The sequence below is a fragment of the Danio aesculapii genome, chromosome 24 (assembly GCF_903798145.1).
Source record: "Danio aesculapii chromosome 24, fDanAes4.1, whole genome shotgun sequence".
Taxonomy (NCBI): Eukaryota; Metazoa; Chordata; class Actinopteri; order Cypriniformes; family Danionidae; genus Danio; species Danio aesculapii.
The window spans coordinates 12,383,572-12,406,118 of NC_079458.1; the positions used below are offsets into that span (position 1 = coordinate 12,383,572).

General features: G+C 34.6%; 1 protein-coding gene across 6 annotated transcripts in view; it reads right to left on the reverse strand.

The window, feature by feature from the left end:
- Positions 1-21,031, reverse strand: part of ntng1a (netrin g1a) — a 155,245-nt gene extending 134,214 nt beyond the window's left edge. For 5 of the 6 annotated variants that reach the window (XM_056450519.1, XM_056450517.1, XM_056450516.1 and 2 more), the window contains exons 1-2: positions 18,805-19,496; positions 1,114-1,801 (exon numbers count right to left, since the gene is read on the reverse strand). In XM_056450519.1, coding sequence (XP_056306494.1) covers positions 1,114-1,359 — 246 coding nt within the window. In that variant the 5' untranslated portion in view covers positions 1,360-1,801; positions 18,805-19,496. Of the gene's footprint in view, positions 1-1,113; positions 1,802-18,804; positions 19,497-20,882 lie in introns of those variants that run through there. The other variant, XM_056450515.1, reaches the window with a different exon arrangement.
- Positions 21,032-22,547: the final 1,516 nt, after the last annotated feature.

Consider the following 22,547-nt stretch of genomic DNA (forward strand, 5'->3'; position numbering starts at 1 on the left):
CCATTTTGAAAGTACATAGATGTAGTGAAACCAGAAATGAAGGCAGGCATTACCTCAGAACACACTGTTGTCAGTCATCTGTTATTGCAGTAATAACAGACTGGTGTGCTAGGGTGAAATTATGTGTCAATTTTTTTTTACTCCAGGCCCTTGGGAAACCAGAGAGCAGAGCTATATTGTGACAGTGACCCTCCAAAATGGATAACAGCCCTTGCTCTAACCTTGGGAATCTATCAGAGGGAGTCAGCATTTTCAAAAGTGCCTCACAGATATGGCTCTGAATAATGTATCCTATGAATAAAACACATTAGCGACAAAACATACTGAATAATTCACTTTTCACTCCCTGCACGCCAGATATTAGGTCCTCTGTCACTCAGCAGACTCTCATTGCACTGTCCCACTCCACTCGTTATTTTCACCTCGTAAATACTGTAAACAGCCTTGCGCTCTCTCTCTCTAGTAAAACTTTAGGTGATATGTATGAAGTTTTCGAAAACATGCACGCATGAGCGCACACACTTGTACAAGTAACACTGAGAATCATTAACTAATTTCTAATAGTGCGGGCCAGCTGTGAGCTTCACAGAACACTGTGCGTAAATGACATTTTCCTAATTAAACACTTAGACTTGCCCATAAAAGACGCACAGCTCACCTCATTAAAGAAAGCCAGATTTTTTTTATAGTGCCTCTTTCATCCATCTCTCTCTTCTTCTTGTCTCTAACTCTATTCTCTGTCTCATTTTCAATGCTAATGACAGACAGCATTTTGTTCACAAAGACCCTAATGAAGGCTTCCACCAAAGCCGAAACGAGATAATTAACCATATAAATTGAAACAGTCAATGATCCTGCAGAGAAAGTGGATGCCATTTACATTGATACAAATTTGATGTTCGGTCGCAGTGCTTCTTATTAGCGCTCAAATGGCGTAAATGAATGAAATGGAGTTTGTCAAGTTCTTCGAAGCATTCCCGTTCCTAAATCCATTGCATACTGTAACTGTTTAACCTCAGTTATCAAGTGGGAAGCGTATAAACAAATAAAATAATTGATATGCAGCCATAACAAGTAGAATATACACTGAAATTATGTAAATCGTTTACTTACCAAGGTGCAGTAGGTCTCTGGTGGGTCTCCACAGGTGATGTTAGGTGGATCGAGAGTGACTTTTAGGTACTTGGTCATGTCTGCGGCTTCGGGCTGACAGGCCATATAATACCAGGTCAGGCCTTCCTCCGTGTAGCCTTGTGATTTGCACAAGTCGTAGTGTCCCCAGGTTGCGGGGTAGTGTTGCGTGGCCTGACACACCGTCAGCCATGATGCTTGCAGTGTTAGGAACAGTGGGAAAATCATGGCGGCTTCCTTTATCTAATAGTCAATTCACTTTGATGAAGCGTATCTGCCTGCTCCTTTTCTCTCAAAGATGCACAAAAGCTAGAGATATACAGAAAGATGGGATGGTTTACCAAATAATCCAAGTTTTGCTGAATGTGGGCCAGAAGAGGTGCGGAAGCATGCCAGCGTCCCGTTGGTCACTGTAAGGTCGTCAAGCCTGATCCTTCTATCTCCACCTCTGGACTTTATTGCATCTGCAGGGAAGAGGCAGGGCAGCAGGTAGGGTCGGGGGTGCTGGCAGAGATAAGAGAAGTAGAGGCAGAGAAGGCGAAATGATCGGAGAGAGAGAGCAGGGCTTCTGACACTCTGATGAATCGACTCTCTGGCTGAATGTTGACTGACAGCCGTCTCAGCTTTGCCTTCTGTCAATCATCCTCTGTTGCAGCTTGGCATCTGCACTCTGCACAGAAAAAAAACCAAGAGAGGTGATGGTGAATATGAGTTAGGGGATAGAATTTGACAGCAAGGGGAAATTAGCGCGTCGACTCCTCTGAGGTGGTGCCAGTCAGGTGTCTGGTGTGCGTCACAGACAAATATCAGATATCTAAAAGGCCATCAAAGAAAACGTGATCTTGCATTACCCATAATCTCCATGCAGGCCCATCCTCTTCCACTTAAAATGCTCTTTTGATACTGAATATAGACCGGTAGCTATGTGTTACACTAAATTACATTACAAGATATAGACGGTTTGGGTCAGAATTCAGAGAATAGGTGCAAAACTAATCATTGCTTGGATGCCCTTTGTATGGGAATTGATTGAACTTGCGAGGTTAGTCTCACAAAAGTTACTATAGAAACATGTGTATCTCATGCTCACAGTGAGCTGAAGTCACTTCAGAGCCCCTAAGAGAGGTCTGTATAAGGTTTGTGTAGGGATAAAATGATGTGAAATGCTTCTCAAACACAACATTACCAACTTCTCCTTATCATTAAGAATAGGGGCTCGATATCTACATACAGTTAAAGTCAGAATTATTAGCCCCCCTTTGATTTTTTTCTTTTTTAAATATTTCCCAAATGATGTTTAACAGAGCAAGGAAATTTTCACAGTATGTCTGATAATATTTTTTCTTCTGGAGAAAGTCTTATTTGTTTTATTTCGGCTAGAATGAATGGAGTTTTTAATTTTTTAAGAACCATTTTAAGGTCAAAATTATTACCCCCTTTAAATTATATATTTTTTCGATAGTCTACAGAACAAACCATCATTATACAATAATTTGCCTAATTACACTAACCTGCCTAGTTAACCAAATTAACCCAGTTAAGCCTTTAAATGTCACTTTAAGCTGTATAGAAGTGTCTTGAAAAATATCTAGTCAAATATTATTTACTGTCATCATGGATAAAAATAAGATAAAATAAATCAGTTATTAGAAATTAATTATTAAAACCATTATCGTTAGAAATGTGTTGAAAAAATCTCTCTGTTAAACAGAAATTGGGGAAAAAAAATAAACAAGTAGCTAATAATTCAGGGGAGCTAATAATTCTGACTTCAACTGTATTTCACAAAATACGTTGCTTAAAGAAACCACAACCACCTTGAATCAAATGCTTTCCTCCTTACGGACTGTTTACACAGGGTTGATCTGAACATGAAAATGCCCTATTATTCGAGGATTCTCATGGATGCCTTCATTTTCAATCCCATGAAAATCTGTAATGCTTTCAGTTTCATTCAGAATCATCCAGTGACTCATTCTCTCAGATGTACTGTATGAGGGGTTTTTGCAAGGTAAGTCTGAAAACACAAAGCTGCAACAAGTAATAGAATTTGTTTGAAAAAAAAAACTCCATTTCAACAAAGTTGTGCTTTTATCTGTTGTGCTATAGAACAGTGAAACAATGCACTGAAATAGAGCTCAAGTACAAACAAAATACTACAAAGAAGGAAGAGAACCAAAGCAAGAAAATGATTCATGCCTAGAGTCTTGTAATATCTGCATAGCTCAAAGTCTTTAAAATATACTGAATCAAAAAAGCATCACAATGGTTCATTGACATTTGTTATGCATTTAACAATAGTAAAGTACATTGCATGTTTACATAGTCTTACAGTGATTACTCTTTTAATATGCAAAAGGAAACTAATGGCAAGGTTTTTGCTTGCTATTAGGGATGTTCCGATCGATCGGATGATAATCACATTTTATGACTCTATCGGTACTCGTCAATCTGGGGTGTGTTTCCCAAACAACGACGTAACTCGTGGCTGATCATAGTACGATGCATCGTTTGGGAAAAGAACAATGTAGTGACGAGTGTTTCCCAAAACGCATAGTTTCTCTGTCGCAGATCCATCGCTTGAACCATGTTAGTTATAACGCAAAATGCCCATAATGACATTTGGCGGAGTAACTACTTCTTTAGAGAAGAACTCAATTTATTTGTGCAAATTATATTGTTTTACACAAACACACATTTAAAATAAAATCCAATATTAGATTTGATAAAAACCTGCACTCACTTTCCATATTAATTGAAATATATGTAAAAGGCACATATAGAGCCCTTGTTTCCTTTACAAATATCATTGAGAATATGACATATCCTATTCTAAAACATAAAATCACTTACAAAAGCTAAAACATATTCTAATCTCATATATAAATCATATGATTAAATAAATAATGAGGTTATTTATTATAAAATGAAAAGTAATATTTATTATGTATTAGAAATGAAAAAATCATACTTTAATAATAATATTAATAATATTAATGATGGTGATGATGATGATGATGATGATTATTATTATTATTATTATTTTATTATTATTTTTTATTATTATTAATATTATTAAGTATGATATTGTTTTAGTTATTTTTTAGAAAAGTCTACTATCAGCCGGGCTACAACATGTACAGAGGTAAATGATGTGGGGGGAGTGAGTGATCACTGTGCTCACGTCACAGCAGCTAAAATATACAGTTTTATACAGTCTATTGGCACGACTCGCTTAGGTTGTTAGGTTAAATGAATAGTGCAGTAAAGAAAATCCCCGCTCTCTCATCGAGCTGCTTTGACTATCCGAAGCTGCGATCAGAGCAGCTATCAAGAGTTGGAGATGAGCAAATATTTTAATAACCTTGCATGTATTTAGACTTTTTTTTACATCCAAAAACCTAAAGTTCTGTGTTTTTGATAATATTGGAAGTTCACTAAAACCTGGCTGGAAATATTAATGAAATAAATATTTTTTACTTATTTAATAATATAACTTTTCTAATATAGGCCTAGTTATGGCAATAAACAGTACACTGTAAATAAAAAAATAATAATAATAACGGCCATTAAATTACAGACATTTACTGTAAAATAACAGACTTTTATAAATAAAAAATTCCGGTAAATGTCTGTAATTTACCATCTGCTATTTTACGGTAAATGTCTGTAATTTAACGGCCGTTATTTTACTTTTTTTTCCTCCACCCTAGCTGCCGGAAAAAAAAGTAAAATAACGTCCTTTTTTAACAGTGTAGTTTATAGGCCTATTTCTGTTTAGTAAAGAAGCAATGTATTAAGGTGTGCATTTTTGTGTGCAAACTTTTCTTCATTGAGACATGTTGAATTCTTCTTCCATCATTTACAATGTTTCTAAATTGCACTGTTAGTCATTTCTTACCATTTTTTAAAACAGGTTTTATCCATTATTATCTGTAAACCTGCGTCTGACCATTGCAAGTCCACACTACATGGTTATAAGAGATGTGTTTAAGGGATTATGTGCAACATCCTTCATTTATTATCTTAGGTAAGGAGAGATCTCCACCTAAGTATCATACTTAGAGGGAAAATGTGCTTTTGGCATTATGAAGATTGAAGCATCAGAATTGGTACTCGGTATCGACCGATCACCCTGACAAGGAATCGGTACTTGGTATCGTCTGCAAAAATCCTGATCGAAGCATCCCTACTTGCTATGACAATTTTGCTTTGCATATATATATATATATATATATATATATATATATATATATATATATATATATATATATATATATATATATATATACAGTTAAAGTGAAAATTTTTAGCCCCCTTTTCAATTTTTTTTCTTTTTTAAATATTTCCCAAAAGATATTTAACAGAGGAAGGAAATTTTCACAGTATGTCTGATAATATTTTTTCTTCCGGAGAAAGTCTTATTTGTTTTATTTCGGCTAGTATAAAAATAATTAATTCTAATAATTAATAGTTAATAATTCTGACTTCAACTGTAAATAACTATACTAATAGCTATTGGCTTATTCAGTGTGAAAATGTTGTTTACAAATGGTCTTTTCTCAAATAAAGAGCAAATCTGTTAGCAAATCTCTTCAAGTTATTTAATTAGGATACATGGTTACGTTTCAAATTGTAATAAACAAATAAAAAAAGATTTATTGATTTAAATGTAATGATTTTTATCCTGGGCTATTTTCTTATATGTCTCCATCATTTCTGTAGATGTAAATGTGCTCATTGTCTGAAGATAGTCAGAAGATCTGGTTTTGCATTCAATTAATATGCCTGTCACACAATGTGTAATCATTTTTCCAATATGAAATGATTGTTAGATTCAATCACTTTGTAACCCTTTGACTGCTTGCTAAGAAAAATCAATATGGAGCAGTTAGAGTCATCTATGTATGTTTTGCACAGCACAGCTACAAAATGAAGAGAGAGCAAAGGTTGCCAGTTCCTCCTGATGGAGGCTGGCAGTGGGATAATTGACAACGACGTGCGTTCTGAAAGTGGGGGCCAGGAGCATTTTAGTGCTTGTTAATCAGTCTGTCCAGTCAATACAAATGCTGACCCCACACTCATCCCGTCACCAGCCCCACAGTGATCAATTAACCTTGCGAGCCCCAAACGAGATGGGGCGAGGAGTCAGATCAGAGCGCAGTTTTGCAGTGGACCACCCTCAAATAGGAGCTCCTTTCACACCAGAGTAGATCTTATACACATTCTGGTACAGAAAGAACATACACAATTCCTGTCAGTGTAAAATCACAAAACAGGGGGATGAATGGGGTCGTCTGTGATACAGCATAATAGCCAATTAGAAAAACATGAAGCATGAAATCACATTCTGACTGTTGACCAAAGCTGCCTGAATAAAAGGGTGTTTGGTGCCAGTGGATCAAAGAGTTCATCATGGCTCAATATGTGCAAATATATTAGGATCAGAGATGTACTTAAACTCTGAAAAGCAGCACAGATTAGTCATATGATCTGTAATGAAAGCCAGGCCAAAAAAAGCATGCCTTTAAAAATGCATTAAGATGGAGAACAGAAAAACAACACCGCAAGGTTATGATAGTTTTGGATTTGTCATTAGTTTTAGTTTTTATCTCATTTTAACTTTTTGTTTTCAAATTCAGTTTGTTTTAATTAGTTTTTAGAGGCAGATTTACTCATTTTTATTAGTTTCTATATTTTGAAATTGTTTAGTTTTAGTTCAGTTTTTATCAGTTTCAGAATTAGCTTTACATTATTTCCACTACATTCATTTTTCCATGGCGGGGCGCCACACCAAAATTCATTCACCACGGCTACATTACAGCTTCTCATTCAAAACATTCAGTTGCTGTTTTTTTGATAACGGATTATAATCGCACCAAAACGTATTAAAAGGCAAGTGAATTATAACAGCGCAAACTTTTCTGCAATCGTAGTAGTGCTGTGAGTTATTTGTTTAACCCTATAAGGTGACATGCTGACTGACGGCTGCGTGATGCATTAGGCTAGCAAACACGGCGTAGCTTTCAGTTAAGAAGAACACAGTTTCTATAATTATACTTTATTAATAGATAAAGGTCTATGGTTCAGCATACAATGACTTTATCTTGCTGGAGTTGCCGTTTCACTTTACTTCAGGACACATCAATGCTGCTCTGTAGCTCTATTGGAGACATTCATAAATATTCCTAGCAAATCTAATAAAAGTTGGAGACATACTTGTTACATAAACGCACTAAAATCGCACTTCTGCAGCGTTTATTTGAGAGCGCACAAGAAAATCTGTGCTTGAGCAGTGTTTATTTGAGAGTGTGCAAAAAGTTTTGTGCACAAACAGAGGAAATCGGCACACAAGCAGAGAGATTCGCATGCTCGTAATACATAAATGCGATCTCGACTTGTAATACTGCGCTCCCAATAATTGTCATTGAAATAATGCCATAGGTAGTTAGTAGATCTGTGTAAAAGGCCTGCCACCACAGTTGGAAAAAATCCTAGAGAAAACACCGGTTTAGTTTTTTATTTGTTTTTTTTTGCGTAAATTAGGATATTTGTTAGGTGCAAGATTCAAAATCATCTGAATAAATGTTGTATAATAAAAACTTCACCAAAGATAGCCTACTTTTTTGACACAAGACCACTACCATCTACTACTCCCAACTACCCATCCTCAAACTCAAATACAACAGCCCACAAGATAGTAGCCTTAAGTAAAATATGTGTGCAAGGTTCCTTCTGAGGTTAGATACACAGTAGTAATGGGAAGTTCGGATCTTTAACGTGAACCGGATCTTCCCAAGTTTGAACTCAACATATCAGAAATATGTAGTCAGCAATCATAAGTTCAGTCAGTTAAAACATCACCATGATCTGAAAAGTTTCTTACAATTACGTTTTGCAACCCAACTTAAGCATGATTAACTTATTTAAACTTCATTACGACTTTCTGTTAAGAAATAAACGTACGTTTTGCCAGATCCTCTTACGTAAGCTCTTGGTTTACCCGTGCTGCAGTTGTTCTAGATTGGTTCAGTCACAACTGGCTGTCATGTTTTTTTTTTTGTTCGGTTCACTGAATCACGCTGTTCTAATAACTGAATAACTCAGAATATTGGTTTATTTGGAGTCAGAGGGGGGTATCAGGCATGTTAAAAAGTAAGTAGCTTGTGGATAAGCGCTTACTGGAATCGCGAATCTTTTCAAATGATTCAGTTCGATTTGGTGTATTAATTCAACCGGTTCACTTGGAAGATCCGATTAAAAAGAAGGATTTTTTTGTGATCAGTATCACTAAAACAGAAATAAAACCCATTATTGGGCACAAATGTGTTCAATTAATACTTTTAAGTGTCTGCTCGGGTTGTATTTAATGTTGTCACAGCACTGCTGTCATGTACAGCCATTGCTTTTGACGCGGGAGCAACATCGAGGATGACTAGAGGAGAACTGGCTTGATCTAGCCAATGGCATCAGGATTACAGACTCTGAGGTGCTGTATGGTCAAACACCTGCAGAGCGAAGTGAATAGATTAACTTCTAAAAGGCATACAGTAGGCATAAGTATTAAATACATTTACAAAGATGAAAACAAAGGACGTTTTTGCTATAATTTTAGTTAATTTCAGTTAGATTTGTATGTACATAATACTGTTTCATTTAACTTGTTTTTATTTTTATTTCAGGTAATGGAAATGATTTTCAATTCTAGTTTTCATGTTTCCGTTCGTTTTCGTTAACTATAATAACCTTCCAACACTGGGGAAAAACACCATTCAATTATTTGTCCCTCTTTCCTTATTTTCAACATTTAACTTATCAATGAATCCAAAGGAATATGTCAAATTTGAAAAGGTCAGTTTTTTTATTAATCTTAATATATTGCAGAGCCCATATTTTAAAACCTATCAAAATTATCACAATGACCATTATCCAGGACAATGGATGGAGAATGTCACTGGATCCTTCAGATTTAATAAGGACAAAATGAAGAGAAATTGGGGAAAAGAATGAGACAAAAAAAGAGAGAAAGAGAGAAAAAGTACATGGGACGGCCACTTAATAGCTATAGTGTTAGGAGTGGGGAACAAAAAGTGAACAATGTTGGCAAACTTTTAGCACGCAACTCTCGTGGTCACAAAGATTTTCCAGTGCAGGAATGAGAGACACTGAGGGAGAGAGAAAGACGAGGGAGGAAAAGAGGACAGTGTAATGAGCCATTAGAGAAACAGGGAGGATAAGTGTCTAGGGCACATTAAAGATCACACAAGCCCGCTTGTTATCACTTTCCATGATCCATATACGAGTCCTCTTAATTATTCTACGCTGCCTCTAGTGATGTGGCTGGCGCAGAGAGCAGGATGCTTTATGACACAGAGCAGGGTGATTTGAGGCAGGTCACCTCATCTAGCGTCTCGAGTATTTAACATTGGGCCCTGATGAAAGGATTCACAAACCATCTCAGCATTTAATCCCACCATTACAGGGCATGTTACATGCTATTTACTTATCTTATGTTTAAGATTTGGTTTAGGCAGTTTTGGTTTTAATGTAATAGGGCAGTATAGAGATGGCAGGAAGAAAAGTGGGAGAGAAAAAGGAAATATTCCCAAGCCAGAAGTCAAACTCAGGAGGAAATGAGGATATCACTCTAGCACACTGTTTTGTTTTGGGTTTTTTTTATGGGGACTGGGGTTATTTTACTGGGAGAGTTGTTTTTTGCTTGCTTTTTGTCAACAAACTGAATGAAAGAAGTCTCAATATCAGAATTATTTGAGAATTTTAGTCATCATAAGGGATTTTAGAGGTTTTAAACCTTGAAACATTATGAGTGTATGCAGCATTCCACTCTATTACAGAAGAAACTATGTCATTTTCTGGTTCTCTGAAAATGTCATTTTCTTTAAACATTTCTGGTTCTTTGAAAATTTGAAAGGAATTGTTTTTAAGAAATTTAAGTTATAATTAGATATTTTAGATACAGGTTTTATGTACACTGTAAAATGTAACAGTCAACTTTATCAAATGAAATGAGTGTAGTTAACTCAAAATCGACTGAAAGTTAATTCTACTCATTTGAAAAGAGTTTTGAACTCAGTGTTGAAGGTAATGAGTTAATTAAATACCTCACTACTTCACAGTACTCATATAGATTAGTTTTTTTTAACTCAAATGGTTTGTTACAATTGGTTTCCTCAAACGGTTTTAGTTGCCTTAACTTATTGGGTTTTACAGTACTCAGTTGGTTTGAGTTCTCTTCATTTATTAAGTTTTACTCTGCTCAAATTGCTCTGTTTACTCAAATGAATGAAGTTCACAGTACTCATTAGGATTAGTTTTTGAACTTAAATGGTTTGTTGTAATCAGTTTCCTTAAATGGTTTGAGTTACCTTAACTTTTTTGGTCTTATACAGTGTAGATTTATCTAGGTATTATATAATATAATTTCACTTAAATCTGCAATTCCTGAAACAGTCTTTAGCACATGCAGCATTCCACTCTATTACAGAAGAAATAATGTCATTTTTTGACTTTTTGGAGACCTATTTTGTATTTACCTCCTTTACTCAGGTGGCAAACTATTTGTATGCTTTTATTTTTAAGATTTATTTTTTTAAATAAAATATTCAGAAGTCAACCTCAGGTGGATGTGAGGATATCACTCTAACACATTGTTTTTTTTTTTGTTTTTTTTATGGGGGCTAAGGCTTATTTTTACTGGCAGACTAAAATAAACTTTCTTTTTATTGTTATTATTGTGTTGGCTTTTGCTTGCTTTTTGTCAACAAACTGAATGAAAGAAGTCTCCATAACAGAATTCTTAGAAAATTTCAGTCATTATAAGACATTTTAGAGGTTTTAAGAAGATTATTATTCTGATCTGCAACCCTTGAAACATTGTGTACACGCAGCATGCCACTCTATTACAGAAGAAACAATGTCCTTTTCTGGTTCTTCGAAAATTACATTTTTTTTAAACATTTCTGGTTCTTTGAAAGTTTGAAAGGTTCAAGTTTGAAATTCAAGTTATTATTAGATATTTTAGATACAGGTTTTATGTAGATAGATTTAGGAATTATATAAAATAATTACAATAAATTCTGCAAATTCTAAAATGAGAATTTTTTTTTTCAGTTTTATTTTTTTAGAAAAGTATTTAATTGTTTTCCAATATAATTGCTTTCTGGAATTGAATGCTTTAAATTGTATTTAAAATGGAAATCAAATAAAACCTAATAAAATTGTTTATATTTTACATAATAATGTAAATATTATTATTAATACATAATAAAAGTAATAATATTTATTTAGTTTCTTCCAATAAACCCTTTTCACAAGCCTGTTATGACACATTTAACAGTCACAATAATTTAAAATCCTTAAAGGTTTTTAATATGTAGATTTTGTTAAAAAAAAAAAAGCATATGTACATTTATGGCCTTCAGGGTGGCGCTGTAGGTAGCATGATCACCTCACAGCAAGAAGGTCACTGTTTCGAGCCTCGTCTGGGTCAGTTGCAAGCGGTACATTCCCGCTCTCCCTCGGGAAGTCAATACGGAAGTAACTGAAACTGCAATTCATCAAAATTCTGCTATTCCTGGCTCCATATGGAGCAAATTTCTATTGAGCCCACTGTTAGAATGGCCAATTTATTCTGTTTATTTAGGTTATATTAAGTTTGCATAATTAAGGGCGTGGCTTCAAGGTGACTTCACCTCAGCTGATTCCGGCTGATTAGCCATTGATCTCGGCATATTCATTGGTTTTTTTTTGTTTTGTTTTATGTGGCTTTGCACAGTCAGTTGCCTTTAGGAATTATTTAACTATTTAATTAATTATTTTTATAACCCTAACCCTTACAATTATCAGATGATATGGCATGCACTTTAGTGTGCTCACAAACCATTCATGTGGCCTCCATTTCCATTTTTTATATAGTTATATGCCATCTCTATAAATGTATTTGTTTTATTTAAGATTATTTATCATTTAAATTTTTCTTTAGACCTGTAATGCACTCCAGAATCTGACATATTGATTAGCTGTAATCTCTAGAACAGTCATCTGATGCATTGTCATACAGTGTTATGCCTGGATTTCTTAAATAGTCTTGCATTTACCAAGTGTTTGGAAGTAATTTGCACTTTCCTCCTGTTGAAAAATGTCATAAGAACAATGCCTAGTGGCTCAATGTATTACAACAGTGTTATTAAAAGTCTAAACACTTGGTTTAGTGTACAACCAAGCACATGTGGTCAGAACACAAACGAGTCGCAGGTAATGAAGTATTAAGCGTTTTGCTAAGCCAGTCTAAGCAAAATGCCAGTTTGCATCTGTAGGTCCTGTAAGCCGAAAAGAAAATGAATGAATGAATGAATAATATTATAATTTTTTTCTGGACTTCTGAATTTACTCCTTTAACTGAATTTAAAATGGAAATCAAAAAACCACACAAATATTTCACATAATTAAGTTTTTTTATTAGAAACCTAATAAATTGTGTATATTATTTTGTATATTATTCTTAAAAAAATCTCCCTCCCAAAAAAAAACAAAAATCTATATTATTACAATATTTATTATTATTATAGTATTATATTTCTTCACAGTTTCTTCCAATTAAACCAAGCTTTGGCAGGGTGTGATATAGACACCTGAGTTTATGTGTTTTCATGATAACACAATTCAATTCCTCATACAGAAAAGTTAAATGCTGGTGAAGTGACTTTCGGAGCAGCTCTACAGATGAAGTTGATGTTTATGTCTCATGTCTTAGTTTATGTTTATGAAAAACAGTGAAAACTCTGCAACCATCACACATGCTTCATACTGTACTGTATGTATAAAGCTAACTTGTTTGTTTTCATTCTTTTAAAAAACATCTATTTTATTTCTTTCAAAAGCAGCACCTGTAGAAATTCATTTGCTTCCATCACAGCTGCACAGGACAATCCATAGATCCTTTCACGCAAACTTGCAGTTGAATATACATTTACAAATAAGAGTTTCACCAGTAAGCAGCATGTTAATATTATATTTAAGCCAATAAATCATTCACAGATTTCATATGACCTTGACGGTTGGAGGGTGGGCTCAGATTTCCTCCATCTCTTTTATGCTGTGAAACACACCCCTCCCTTTCTTGGTGTCCACTTCGATCTCGTCCCCTGGGCTACTGAGGTAGGCTTGCATGTCTAAACCTCACAGGTGCTCATAAAACGACAGCCTGCTAAACTAGACTTGCCAGATCAGATGCATGTCTGATTCTAATCATTCTAATGAAATTCTACACAACTCCATCGTCTAACTAGTGCTGGGCAATATGATAAATCTCAAATCAAGATATAAGTAATCTCATTTACTGATAACAATATATATCGTGACAGTATGTAGGCCTGTCACCATATCTATTTTTTGTTTTATGATATATTGCACCAGAATATATTGCGATAAATGATATTATTGTCATTTTAAGACCATTTAATGCCACTCATTACTGTATATAATGCCAGAATGACAATATAATATCGCAATGCAAGTACACTCTTCCAAAGAACAAATAATATTTTATTCTTAAGAATATTAAATTTAATTATAATCATTTTAACAATTTAATAATTAACCATTGGAATCAGAATGTTAAAATGCATATCATAAAAATATAATAATATATGTTAGCAGAAAAGTGCAAGGTAAAAAGTAAAAGAGGTGGCGATATCTGCAGAGCTATTGTCATTTGTCAGGCACCCACATGAAAATATCCTAAAGTAATTTATAATAAATACTACAGTGTTTTTTTTTTTAACCATACTGACACTGACACCTCTAATAGAGAGATGCTGCACAATCAGCTATAATATGGCTAGAATTGATATTCATGTATGGATGATATGTATTTCATCACCAAAAATGATTGAGGTCATGTCCATATGTTGTGCAATAAGTCGATATATTGATTTTTGTGACAGGCCTAATAGTACCTTTTCTGTTAATTCAATCAATGAATAGTTTATACATACTGACATGTAAAAGACTATTCCTTTTTACATTTTAAAACACATACTAAGAAATGTACTCATTATCATGTTTCTAACTTTATTTAGCACTTCAGGACAAATGTTTTATTGAAAATATAAAAATATAATATACAGTGCTCAGCATTATTGAGTACACCCCATTTTGAAAATGAACATTTTTATCCATTTCTCAGTGAATATGGGTGTGTATTTTGGTGCATTTAAACAAAACAGATTTATTCAACAAACATTTTTATTAAAATATTTTAGTCACCAAATATATTTATAAATTGAAAGATGATGCAATTTAACTCAAGCAAAATATAGGAAAAATAAAAAATTACAAACTACAAAATTTCAACTACATTATTTAATTTTTTGCTTCTCTTCATTTTTTCCTCTTTTTAAATTTGTATTTAATATTTTTCTATAACATATAAATTTGGATGTATATGTTTTTGGACCGTTATCGTAACTTATTTTGTAAGATAAGCTCCAGATTTGGCTTCTGTCATGACTAATCTAATATATATATGTACAAATATAAAATTGTATAGCTTCCTATTAGAAATATGAATTTAAAAAAATCCATTTGTGAGGGGTGTACTTATATATGTTGAGCACTGTATTTAGTAACAAAATATAAAACACTTTTCAAAAACTAATGATTACAGGCCCAGCATAAAATTAAAAAAATAAATCCCAAATGTAAACATTGTACTTATTGCAAATTTGTCATAATGCTGTTATTCGTGTTATTCTGTATGCATCTCCATAATGGTGTGTAATATTGCACTCATGTCATTCATTCATTCATTCTCTTTTCAGCTTAGTCCCTTTATTAATCAGGGGTTGCCACAGCTGAATGAACCGCTAACTTATCCAGCATATGTTTTAAGCAGCGGATGCCCTTCCAGCTGCAACCCATCAGTGGGAAACACCCATACACACCCATTCACACCCATACACTATGAACAATTTAGCTTACCCAATTAGATTACCCAACCTATAGCGCATGTTTTTGGACTTGTGGGGGAAACCGGGGCACCCAGAGGAAACCCTTGCGAACACGGGGAGAACATGCAAACTCCACACAGAAATGCCAACTGACCCAGCCGAGGCTTGAACCAGCAACCTTCTTGCTGTGAGGAGACAGCGCTACCCATTGCGCCACCATGCCACCCATTGCGCTCATGTAAATTATGAAAAAAATACCATAAACTATTTATTTTGTGGCACCACCAAATAAACGATAGAGCATAATATAAAGCAACAAACTTTAAATGTTTTTCCATGCAATATACACTACCGGCAAAAAGGTTAGGGGCCGTTTTTTTTTAATGTTTTTAAGAAAATTATTCTTATTTATTAAATGTAAAAAATGTTTAATTGTTAAATATTTATTTATTAAATATTTATTTATTACATATTGTATTTAAAGAGTTTACACTTAGATATGGCTTGGTAATAATAGCAGGTTTGGCATGCTGTCCCGGGAGAGAACCCTGAGCTCGGAGATAATTGAGCCCAGGGCTCCCACCTGGTCAATGAGCATGTGAGGGGGTACGAGATCAGGAAGTTCTCAAAAGCTCCCCCAGGTAAAGGAGGAAAGGAGCAGATGGGGTGGATGCGGGAATTCTTCACAAAACGAAGATGAGGGCGTAATGCTAGTCTGGCTATTTATAGTGAGTTTGGAATGCTCTGATTGGCTTACTAATGATTATGGATAAGAGACCAGCTGCGATCAATCATATCACGTGCTCCTCTTGAAATTAGTTTGTGAAACTTCACGTAGTTTTAAATGAAATTATTACTCCAGTCATTATTGCTTTTATTACTATTATCTACTATTAATAATAATAATAATAATAATAATAATAATAATAATAATAATAATAAGAAGAAGAAGAAGAAGAAGAAGAAGAAGAAGAAGAATTTATATTAGAGTGATTTCTGAAGGATCATGTGACTCTGAAGACTGGAGTAATGAAGCTAAAAATTCATCATTGAAATCACTGGAATAAATGATTAAATTAAATGATAAACTTATTTTGAACAGTTATTTTATAGTGCAAAAACATTTCACAATTTGTTCTGTATTTCTGATTAAATAAAGGCAGCTTTGGTGAGCAGGATAGGCTTATTTTAAAACATTTAAAAATCCTACTGACCTCAAACTTTTGACCAGTACAGTGTATATCATTGTATATCATATTGCACAACCCTACTTCTAACCCAAAATCCTCTCCTTACGTCGTCATGTTTCTCTCTTCATTCATATCTGAGCTTGTGAAAGAGAGGGAGGTGCAGCGCTCGATGTGATCTGCGCTCCTGGGATTTCTGCGCCCGCCTGCATGGGATCAGTGATTCTACCATAAACAGCCTGCCAATATGACAGGTCTCATAAATAAACATTCAGTGCAGCAGGGAGTGAGTATGTTTTCCCTAAACATGACAGCCCAACACATACACCAACAGCGTCTGATGATCTCTGCTCTAATCCAGACTTATCCACAGCACAACCATCCACTCCTCCGTGTCACCTCAACTAATATTCAGGTGCGAGATCTTTCTTTCATCGTAATGTGTGGCAATTGCAAGCAGAAGGAGGGATGATGGCGGCATGTGACTCAGCCTGTCAGTCGACAGCAAAATCAAAGCGGAGGTTTGTCTGCACTCCATGAGTGCTACTGAACCTGGCAGACCTCCTATCCCATAATGCAATCTGACTGTCTGCAGCAGACAGGTCTCTGGCCTTGGAAGAAAGGGATCTCCCTTAGCGCAGCTGTTAAGCCAGGCTTGACTTCTCCTTCTCTTGCTCTTCTTTCTATCTCCCTCTCTCTCTCTCTCCGGCATGTTCTGTCACTTTTTGTTCATGTGTGACGAAGCAGGCGGCTTGACAGGGTGACTCCCGACTCCAGCAATGGCATTCATGTCGTGCAGCTTAGCTTCGAGCATTTGTTTCTCAATCTACCCTCACAAAAGTCCCTATAAGGCGTGCGTTGTCACAGACTTTCTCCCCTACAGTCCCCTCTCCGCTCAAGATGTCACCCTCCACCGCCAAGCGCACACTTTGCTGCGACATCGGAACATGTTATGCATTATTAAATATACTTTTCCTAAAAGGCTGCTGTGGCATTCAGTTTTTCCCCGCGATGTCAGACTGCTCAAAATATCCCACTGGAAAACGAAGCTTGAAATCATTATCTCAGGATGGTGAGAATAATTTTGCGCCGAACTAAAGCTCACAGCTCAAGTGCATGCTATTATTTCTTTTTCTGACTTCTTAGGTGACTGTTGAACTATAATGTTAGCTACATTGTCATTACTGCTGATGATGATTGATACTTCCAATTCCCACAACTCACCGTATCACTATTTTGCAACAAAGCATGAGTCAAACGCAACCTTTATACGCTATGCCTTTTCATTTCAGTGAAGGTGGAATAAGAGTGTATTGTAAAGGCAACTTGCAATGCTTATAATAGAAATCTGTTGTTTTATGTCAGAATATATTCTGGTATCAAAGTCATTCCTATATATAGAGAGATTTTTATGAACAACATTTAGGTTAAAATGTATATTACTGTATAAACTGAGAAAAAAAAATATTCAAAGATGAATCCTTAGATTTACTAAGTTTTTTTTTAAGTTAAGGGGTTGTAAACAATTTATTTAGGCTGAATTTAAACAAACAAATTAAGATGAACATTACTAATTTAATTTGATTGTTTAAATTCCACATATAAACAGTTTTGCTTAATTTTTTTTCAATGTAAAGGCAATATACATCGCATGAATACATGAAATATTGTTTAAAAAATAGATAGCATGACATCAGTTGCAACTTATAATGTATTTCTTAATTAGTTCAAATCAAATCTGGTATTTTGAAACTAACCAAAATTGCTCAAAGAAACTATATGAACTGATATATGTGTATATATATATATATATATATATATATATATATATATATATATATATATATATATATATATATATATATATATATATATATATATGTATATATATATATATATATATATATATATATATATATATATATATATATATATATATATATATATATATATATTCAGTTTGATATTTAAAGAAAACTTACATGCAAAATAAATCAGATAATGGACATTATAGCACTCTGTTAGTTATAATTAGCACTGTGTCATTAGTCTAAGTCATTCTTAGAGAGACATGCTCTTTTCTGTAGACTGTAGAGTGACTTACTTTGACGGATTAAAATCAAATTAGGACATAGCAGGTGAAGAGTTAACCGTGCGTGAAAGCAACCTGGCCATTGAAACACACAAATATGCTTTACGGCCGCAAGGGGGCGCTTCCATTCGCATTCTCGCATAGTATAATCGCTGTCCAAGGTGCTGGAATCATTTTCGGTTCGCCCATTTTTATCTACTTTTATAACATTTCCCCAGGTCACACATTATGGCTCGTGAATATCAGAATCAAAGAAGCTCATTGCTAGTTAATAAACCAAAGATTATTCCAAATGAAGGCTGCGGAAAGTTAAACAGCAGCAAAGCCACATTACTAGCTCACATAACTAAATTAATAACTAACGTATGGCACGAATATTCACCCAAATACAAACACGAACTTAACAATGAAAACGAATACTCACGTTAATGAGATTCACTCTCGACGTGAAGGGTCCCGCTGAAGACTGGGTGTTCAACAAGTTCATGAATGACCATAGAGGATCCTCTTAAAGACGGTTTGTTAATCTTAATGTGATGAGTTCGGGGAAAAAACGCAATCCCCCACCTCCACCCGAACTAAACGGGCTGACTAAACACAGCGACTGAAAGGTGTCTCACGTCAATCTAATCTTTAAGTCTCGTGCCACGTCTCTCGAGACGTTACCGAAGCGGAAAATTTTAGAGGTAAACTTCAAAGGAAATGTTTCCAGAGCCACTAACACGAGCACAAATTCAACCTCTGCGTGTATCCCAAACAGAATAAACTCACAAATCCCACAATCTCTCCTTCTTCATCGTGTTTTCTTCTGTGAATCTCGTGAGTCACCTCAGAGCCAATAACCGTCCCCACTAAACTTTCAATAGCCAAGTATCGGTTCCTCCTGACGGCTATTTTCAACCGCCCTATATCCCAAAAACAAGAGACTTCCTTCTAAACGAAAAACAGTTCTTTTTGCGATATTTTTTCACAATTTCCTCGACGTTTCAGACACGAATGGTAGGCATTATAAACGCGCGCCCCAAGAAAATCCTCCCGCGCATTCCCTCACGCGCATATACAGCGAGCGTTCGGCGGGAAATGATGGCTGTGGAAGATTACGCACTTGGACACTCCACACACACCACACTCTGCTTTTACACATCCACTCATCCTCTCCCCCTCTCTCTTTAAAACTCAGATGGGACTTCAGCAAAGACACAAACGGGACAGAAGACAGCCCTAACAAATAAGAGGGACGGTTTGCAGATAGTTACCACACACACACACACACACGCACACACATTTATATATATATATATATATATATATATATATATATATATATATATATATATATATATATATATATATATATATATTAGTCTGGCGTGAGGATTTCTTCACTGTAGATAGCTAGAGGGATCCACTGGGTCCTAGAGGTAGCATTTGTTGAAATTAGTTACAGATTTGGTATACAAATATATAATGAAGAGACCTAAAATTTAATTGTCGTTTCTAAAATAAATAAATAAAGTGATTAACAATCGCGCACTGTATATTTTAGTAGTAATATTAATTAAATTAAATGTAAATGCAAATAAACCAACTAAATAGGTTATTAAAATAACTAACTAAATAATTAGCTTTAAATGACAATTAAGAAATAAGTGTATCAAGGTGAAACAAAGTTTACAAATTTGAATAGTAGCTACAAAAGTAGCTAAATAATGTCTACAAAATATAAATAAATAAAACAGAAGTGAAATGAACTAATTAATTAAAAACATCATCAGCTTAGTGAAGTTAAATCAACTATTCATTGCAAAGACAGATCTTTTTTTGCTTTTCATGCTGTTGTTACAGTCTATAAAGTTTTTTCAGCCAGAACCCAAGATCAACCACCCTATTAGTGTGCAATAACTAATGGCATTTAAAACTTGCACTCCATTATATTTATGAATAGTGTGTAAAATACTCCATAACCTGCTGTTTAAACTCAGGACCCTTACTGAGCAGTGATGGCTACACACATACAGTATATAAATAAAAAACGGTGATTATTTGAGTTCAAGCTCTGCTGATTTATATAGTTGCTATCAGAGAGTTTTTTTATAGAGACCCAATAAACTAGATTATTGTCAGTGCGTGACATTTTACACACAAAATGATCCTGCTTTTCTTTTAATATTTGAGTAAAGTCTAAAACAACAACAGTGACATCTTTCAGTAAGAGTTTCACAAAAGCAGTGTAGCCTATAAACAAGAAGAGACACAAGTGCGCAAAAGCGCACGGTAGATTTTACGCACTGCAGGCTAAAGGGAATAAAACCACACATTTAAGAAAAAAGAAATAAATTCCGTAGCCAATAAGACTAGTATTATTGTAGCGTATTTAGTAAGTCATAATTAAATGACGCTTCAAGCCATAATATTCACATAAAGCACCTACCCCACATCAAAAGTTTGATCGAGACGCACCCATTATCCATGCATGCATTGAGATAAAAAGCCTGATCTCACCTTCACGCAAAAGCTTCACTCGAAAGCGCCAATCCGAACAGTGCGATGAGATTTCATGTTGCACAGCGCTGTTTGACGGGTTTCAATCGGGACATCTTGGAGACGCGCGCAGGTGCGGAGCTGAACTCACAGGCGACCACTCCTGTCCTCGGCTCCGGGAGAATGGAGATCTAATCGAAGGCACAAATGGCACTTCAGCGAGTCAAACAACTCAGCAAACAAATGCGACGGCGGTAAAACACTTTTTTTTCGGCGTAGAGTTGGGTTTTGGTGAAGCCGTATTTCTTTAGGGTGGATTTGACAGGTGAGATGCATTGGGAAGGTGGGATTATGTTCAACATGTGGCGGATAGTCGTGGCCGCGACTTGATTCAAGAAAATAAAATGACGAATGACACTGTGATAATAATACAATAAAGATATATTACAAATGCATATATTAATTCAGTAGAACAAATGATTTAGAGGGAATTGATTGAAAAAAGTTGCTCTATAAAACTTAGTTACATATAATCTTGAGATTTTAAGCAATTATTGTACTGTCTAAAGTGGTTTGTCAACTTTTTATTTTGCTTATAGTAAGTAATTAATATTTGCATTACTTGGTTGATTGATTTATTAAAAAAAAAATAAATAAATATATATATATATATATTTGCTCACTAACTACTTATTTAATATGAGCTGAAACAACACAATTCTTGAGATTTCATTGGGACAACTTAATTTTTTTTATGTTCACTCCACTTAAATTGGTTAAAAGTGCTAAGTTTAACCCTGCATTCATTCTTAGTGCTTCACTTTTTTTCCACATTTTTTTATGTTACAGCCTTATTACATAATGGATTAAATTAATTTATTTCCTCAAAATTCCACACACAATACCCCATAATGACAATGTGAAAAAAGATTTTTTGTAATTGTTGCAAATTTATAAAAAATCACATTTATATAAATATTCACAGCCTTTGCTCAATACTTTGTTGATGCGCCTTTGGCAGCAATTACAGCCTATAAGAGCACTCTGAAGCAGGTTTTGGGGTATTGTTTGTGGAACGTTGAGAAAATGAATTTAACCCATTTTGGAATAAGGCTATATCGTAAAAAATGTGGAAAAAGTGAAGCGCTATGAATATTTTACGGGTGCACTGTATATAAATTTGTTGTGTGCGCGTGTGTGTGTATATATATATATATATATATATATATATATATATATATATTTATATATATATATATATATATATATATATATATATATATATATATATATATATACATATATATATACACACACACACACACACACACACACACACACACATATACATACATTTATCTATTTGCATCACTACATAATTATTTCTTTATTATTTGTTTATTATTTTTATATTGGTTGGTTGATTGGAGGATATTTAGAAATGGAGGTTGCAAGTCCCTTAAAATAGCTGTCCTCATGTATGATGATGATGATGATGGAGAAGAAGAAGAAGAAGAAGAAGAAGAAGAAGAAGAAGAAGAAGAAGAAGAAGAAGAAGAAGAAGAAGAAGAAGAAGAATACATCCATAAAATATCCAAAAGTCCCAGGCCCCAAAAAAACTATTTACAATAATGGATATTGGATTCAGCTGACTTACTCAAAATGACATAATGACACAAAGAATGG